This window comes from Phyllostomus discolor, chromosome 3 (genome assembly GCF_004126475.2).
Source record: "Phyllostomus discolor isolate MPI-MPIP mPhyDis1 chromosome 3, mPhyDis1.pri.v3, whole genome shotgun sequence".
Taxonomy (NCBI): domain Eukaryota; kingdom Metazoa; phylum Chordata; class Mammalia; order Chiroptera; family Phyllostomidae; genus Phyllostomus; species Phyllostomus discolor.
The window spans coordinates 51,348,159-51,354,649 of record NC_040905.2 but is presented as its reverse complement, the minus strand read 5'-3'; the positions used below and the strand labels follow the sequence as shown (position 1 = coordinate 51,354,649).

At 43.3% G+C, this 6,491-nt stretch overlaps 1 protein-coding gene across 1 annotated transcript; it reads right to left on the bottom strand.

Annotated features, from left to right (window-relative positions):
* Positions 1–226: 226 nt before the first annotated feature.
* ATP6AP1L (ATPase H+ transporting accessory protein 1 like) lies at positions 227–5,819 on the bottom strand. Its single transcript, XM_028507490.2, has 4 exons — positions 5,810–5,819; positions 5,050–5,218; positions 4,766–5,006; positions 227–997 (listed from the first exon to the last, which is right to left on the bottom strand). Exons 1-4 carry the CDS (start codon positions 5,817–5,819, stop codon positions 695–697), a joined length of 723 nt encoding a protein of 240 aa, XP_028363291.1. The 3' UTR covers positions 227–694.
* Between the last annotated feature and the right edge of the window lie 672 nt (positions 5,820–6,491).

Genomic DNA, 6,491 nt, shown 5'->3' with positions numbered 1-6,491 from the left:
TTATTATTTCTACGCTTTCCACATCCAAACTGGCACAGGAAAGAAGAAACAAGTGTGTCTTCCCTTCTTTACATTGCACTGGTGGTTTTTAGTTGTTTGTCTGGCAATTTTTTTATCTCCCTAACATGAAACATCCTTTTGCTTTCAAAGTAGCTTTGAGGCAATGAACAATCATATTTATCTTTGTGGGATTCCTGAGAATTCCTTTTTCTTTTTAATTTTTTTCTTTTGCATTAATAACTATTAAGATTCAAGGTCCCTAACAAGGTAGGAAGCAGTGGCAACAGGGGTTCAGGTAGGGGGATAAGGAGAGAACACCAGGCTTGGCCAGCCGGGCCACTGCCGGAGGTCCATGGGAGCTCTGGGGTAGAAGGCTCTGGAAGGAGTGGGGCTGGGCATCAACGAATGTTGTATCGTACACTGTCCTGACTGGGAATCAAACCCACCCCCTTTTGGTCTACGGGCTGATGCTTCAACCAAGTGAGCCACACCAGCCAGGGCAAGAATTCTTTTTACATTGCCCGAAGTCTACCTAAGCAGGGAGATACTTTAAAATGTATTTTGGGCATGTATTTCTTGTTTTTCAATCAAGCCGTTTGGTGAAAACCTTGCATCAGAAGTCAAACAGCAAGAACAGAAATGGCTCCCCTCAGAGCCCACTGTGGCCTTGGTGAGGGAGCAAAGGCCTGTGCTGCTACACATACACTTTGCAGATCTCCTGGGTTCTCAGTTCATAGCACTCAACTCCCTGGCTCCTCAGCAGCTCCTTCTCTTCTGCTGCATCTCGAGCTCTCAGCTGAGGAAAGCGGGCCGGAGACGGGATGAAGTCGTAGTGCCGGTCCAGATACCGCAGGTAGATGAGCATGTGCAGGGCGTAGGCCAGAACCAGCAGCAGGATCAGGGACATGGCCAGGCCAATCAGAATGGCTGGTGAGAAGGAAGGGGCGCAGTCTCGGGCCTTGGCAAACTGTCCCCCCTTGATGGTAAAGCCTTGGATCTGTCAGGAGAGAAAGAAGAGCTGAAGCGACATACTCCATCTCTCCTGTGAGTCTGCTTTCCAGTCGGGCTGGGGGATCTGGACCCCTCATTGCCAAATTTAAGATGTTGTGCCCATATTTTCTAAATAATTTAAGCACATGATCTAACAAATGTGAGTGTGATTAGGGGGCAGTAAAACTAGATTTTCATTCAAGGCTGGCCCAGAAACACCTCTAGGATACAGGATTGTCATAATTAAGAGGCTCATGAAATTCAAGGCTCTGAAATAAAACCTTTATTTCAATGATCTGAAATAAACCTTCTTTCAATCTGATCCTTAGGAGTGTTCTCATTCACAACCACAACTGCTGCAGTGTCTCTAAGATTCAAACACACTCAACATTTTATGTGTTAGTATAAATTTCACAAAGAATTTCATCTCAGTTCTTCTGCCTTTGATTCTGTTGACAGAAATTACACAGGAAAACTCTTTTAAGGGAAAAATAACATGGCTCCCAATTATGTAAAACATGGAAAATAATAAAAGCTAACACTTATTGAAGGTTTTTTATGTATCAGATGCTGCCTAACTCATTTAATATTTACAGGAGCCTGTAAGTTACTACTTTATCTCTTATGGGTGAGGAGGCTGCAGCACAGAAAAGCTAAGTAACTTGCCCAGCGTCACGCAGCAATAAGTACAGTAAAGCTATAAAGTGAAAGGCAGCCAGTCTGGCTTCAGAGTCCCTTGCCAGTTGACTGCTCCTAACTCCTGGTGTGTTCTGTCTCTTCTCTCTCCCATCATCGCCTCTCTCTTTTTATCTGTTGTGTCCTGCAGACTTCATACTGTTTTGGGAAGAGCTATGTAGCGGCCCCTCCTTACTTCCTACCGAGAGAGTACAAAGGAAAGCTTTCCCATATGTGCAAATGAAGTGGTGTAATTAGATGGAACCCAGAGAGGTTCAAGTCAACAACCTGGCCCTGATATCTAAATACTGTCACAATGAAAGAAACAAGGCTACAGGGTAATTACTTTAAAGGGAGCAATCAGTTCTGAAGGCAGCCCCTACATTTAGCTGGCTTTTACAATATAACCCTACACTGTGTCACTTCATTTAGATACCTGGTCAATTTTTTAAAAGTACATCAGAAAATTGAATTATCCATGGGTGCTTTACTGAGAAGTCATTTTTATGACTTAAGCAGGCACAGTAGCATTTTTCTGTGCTAAACTGATTGTAGCCACTCACCGTGCCACAGACTTGCAGGGCCTTGCTCACCCGATTGTCTGCTCTAGACTGAATCCAAAACAGATTCTGAAGGAGATTCTCACCTGGCTTCTGGGGGCCTTGGCCTGCCCCCTCTATGAGGAGGTAATGTGGCCTAGTCTTCGAATTAGTGACTGAACAGTTACCAGAGATGGCCTCATTTGATGCGACAACTGTAGCCGAGGAGAATGTCCTCACGCTGACTGCCCTGTAATTCTTAACAAGACTTGGTGAGTCAAACAGTATCTATGGACAATGCCTGAAGGTATATTGTCCATCCATTTTCTGAACTAGAGATCACAAGTACTGTGTATCAAGCCCACAAGTGAGTTTTGTTTGGCCCAGAGCTCTGAACACCCTGAAAATTTCCCATTAGAATCCAGATATCCAGCTTCTACTGAAAAGTCAAAAGACCTAGCAACACTTGGTCTGCATTCCTACAAAGCAAAGGTATCTATAGTTGAATAACACATGCTCTTTCTGATGCTGGCTACACTTTGCCAGCATCCCCAGCTGGCCTACACAAGACATCTACACTTCATTCCTATAACAAGCCAGGTCAGCAAAGCTGCATGTGTGGGACGCAGCCTTCCTGCACACCCCTGAGCCACCATCACCACCATCGCCTCTTCCTGGATTGAGCTTGCATTCTGCCACATGCTTATATTAAGAGCGTTTCAACAACACCCAGTGCTGCGTTCACTGTAAGGCCACCGTCCAAGATGTTGGCACCTGCTGCACAACACCAGGGATGGACATAGTGCTCACACACACATTTTCAGTAGTGTTACGGAGCCCATGAAACCAGGTGACCGGGTGATTCCTTCTCATGCTGGCTGCCCCAAAGCTTCAGAGACCAAGTACTGAGCCTGCTCCAGCCAGGGCAGAGAGATGGGCTTGTGGTTTTGTGTACCAGCCTCACCAGATCTAACTGATCTTTCCTTCCTTTGTTTTGCTTAACCCTCATGTCTTGGCCCATTTAGCAAAATTATTTTTCTTGTAGTATGTCTATAAGTCACCTTAAATCATGTCTGAAACAAGGTGGAGGCATAAATCAGTCACTTCTTCCGTTCTAATTAGGTGAGATTATGTGTAAGTTAGTCCTTTTCATTATTACCATCTTATTGTCCTTTCTTCCTGCTTCTTTTTTTAAAGGGCAAGAGAGAGAAAAAATATATATATATATATATATTAAAGTGTTAGAGAGTCTTTGGAGCTGGACCATCCAGAACTCAAATTCTATCATTTACCAGGGACAGCGTTTTGAAAAATTACGTAATCATCAGTGCTCCAGTCACCTCATCTGAAAAACAATGGCTGCAGTTCTGACGCACAGAGGGGACTCATAAACAGTAGTCATTGCTAATCCATGCCTGACAGGGTCCTGGTGTTGCCACGTATATTAGGCAATGAATTCTTTACATCTGGAAGGATAGGTAGTAAACTGAGAAGGCGAAGTAACTTGCCCAGGTGGCTGAGATGTAATTGGAAACCAGTGCTGTTGGGCTCCAGAATGCAAGCTCCCTCCCTACCCCACGCTGCTTCTCACCTCTCCAAGGCCGGGTTGGGGATGTAAATATATACACAAGGTCCAGCAGGAGCAAGGCTTGCTGGAGTGTGGGAGGTAGAGTAAGTGAGTATCTTTCATGAGATGGGCAGCAGTTAGAACATTTCACCTAAAATGTCAGGGTGTGCTTGACTGTGATATTGTTATGTTACAGAATTATATGCTTATGACTTTGTAATAAAAGATTTTGTAATAAAAAAGGCATTATTTGTGCCAGAGTCTGTATGTATATGTGTATGTATATACATATTTTTCCCATGTATATGTATATATATGGAAAAGACTGGAAAATGCCCATAAAAGGGACAGCCCTGCCTGGTATTTCAGTGAGTTGCAAGAACAAGTCAAAGTTTTTCTCACAGGTAAACAGAAGAACCTGACAGATGTCTCTCAGCCTGAGGTTCTAGTGGTGAAAAAGAACCTCTTCTCCCCCCATGCCTTTCCCCAAATACTTTTAAGAGGATCTTTCAGATATTTTTGACTCCCTGGCTGACAGCTCCATTCCTACACTAACTACCAAAGCTGTCACTCACGCCACAGCTGTACTTCTTATCTCCCTGATAGGATCACTGCTCGGCTCCCTGAAGGAAATAAAATAATTGTTTGATAATTCCTCTCCCTAGAAGGGCCTCTCGCTCCAGGAAGTGTCAGTCGCTGGGCTTCAGGCCACAGCTTCGCTCGGGCTTAGGCTGCTGGCATTCCTCCCTGATAATTTATTAGTGAGCGGACGCACCTGAATGTAAAATGAAGAGGGCTGGTGGGTATGTAGGGAGAGGAGATACCCTATCCTATCCAGTTTCACACCTTAGAGGATAAAGAAAAAAATACTTCTGTAAAGGTATCCACTCATCTCTTTCCCTTAAATATCTGGGTTTCTATTTCAGGTGTTTTCAAACAAACACTGAGTTTCTTAGACACCAAATACACAGAAGAATATGTTTCAGTTTATTACCTGGAAATCAACAAAAGTGACCTCCCACGGGCTTGACACATCATCCACGTCGCTGGGCAACAGGAGGGCATCGTACTGCTGTAGGCTGCTGACGCGCTGGCAGTGATAGGAATAACTCGAAGGAGCATATATGCCAGTTGCATTAAAAGTTGCTTGGATTGAATTATTAAAAATAATTTCAATTCGGTGCAAGCTAAACCAGCTCTGCCTGGAAAACTTGTTGTAATTGGTAAGGGTGAATCTGAAAATAATTATAAAACAACATTACCCCAAAGCACTGCTACCTTTGCTGACACAGGACATCGTCTATAAACAGTACAATCGCGCCCTCTTTTGTCAGATAGTAGAACTGGCTCGAAGGCAGCCTTTCACTCTGCTCCTGAACCAGAGCTTCTGGCCGGGTGGGAATGAAAGCAGAAGACCGGGCAAACCCGGAAGTGAGCGATACAATTCCTACAAAAGGACAGCCACAAAAAGCTTGGTGTTTTTCCTGTTTTAGAATCAACACTTGATTTTGTTATTGCAAAAAGAATTGAGAAAAACTTAAATGGACTTCAGTATGGAATTACCTAAACAAATAATGGTCAGAATTTATAGTAATGGCTCTTACTATGTGTCAAGCACTCATCTGTGTTTTTTAGGTACATTTTCTTTAACCTCCACTACAATGCAGAAGATAGATAATATTATTATCCTCATTTTACAAATGAGGAATGTAAGACACAGAGGGGTTAAATATATAACTTGTGCGAGTTCACCCACAGGGCAAGTATTAGAGCCAAGCTTTGAATGCAATCTGGAGACCAGAGCCCTAGTTCTCAGGCATTTTAGAATTGAATGCTCTCCAGCCATAAACATGTTATAATGTGCATATGCCATGATCATTTTCATCCTTTAAAGAAAAAGTGTGACTGCACAGAAAAAAAATCCTGGAAAGACAGAGATCAAAATGTTAATAGTGATTACAAATGGTGGTTGAATTATGGGTGATTTTCATTTTCTTCTTTTGATGATAGCTCAATATTTTCTGAATTTTTCTGTTACCAATGGACATGTATTACCGTATCTTAGTTTGAGCTCCTACAGAAGCAGACCCTGAGACAAGAATATACAAATACAGGGAGTATTTTTGGAATGTGATCCCAAATTTGGTAATTTAATCACTCAAAATATGTAGAGTGGAGAGAAGATAAATAACAAAAGAATGTTAGGTGGCCAAAAAGGACACATTATTAAGCAAGTTTCCACTCTGGGCAGATGGGACCTGATGCGCATGGAGAACCCTGGGAGCCAACAGCAGAAGGCGAGCCTCTGAGTCGCCTCACAGAGGGTGAGGGAGCCGGAGCGTTCCTGCACCTCTGTTGGTCAGCAGCTCCCGGCTTCTGGGGTAGCGATGGGAGGCAGTGGGTCCGGCTGGCCAGAGAAAACTTCCAGGCAGAGAAAGACTGGCAATTGAAAGTTGAGGGAGTGGACTGCTGTGCTCTCCAGTGGAAATGCCCGAGGGGATATATGGGTACTGACAGTGTCTGTGTACACCTTTATCACCAGAAAAAATAATCACAAGCTCTTTTTCTTTTGGTAAAAATGTATGATTTGAATAAGAAAATATTCATTTCTATATCAAGCAGATACACACACATGTGTTTATTGTGGGATTCTATTTTCCTTACAGGGTTTCTCTGAAAGGTGAAGGCATGCATCTCCTCAATGATTAGCAGTGAAACAC

What these genes read in the sequence shown, in the direction of transcription:
- ATP6AP1L (XM_028507490.2), bottom strand. An exon ending in GATGTCCTGTGTCAGCAAAG is followed by an intron (nt 5,007 to 5,049) that starts GTAGCAGTGCTT and finishes AATTATTTTCAG; the next exon opens with ATTCACCCTTACCAATTACA. An exon ending in TCACTTTTGTTGATTTCCAG is followed by an intron (nt 998 to 4,765) that starts GTAATAAACTGA and finishes CTCTCCTGACAG; the next exon opens with ATCCAAGGCTTTACCATCAA.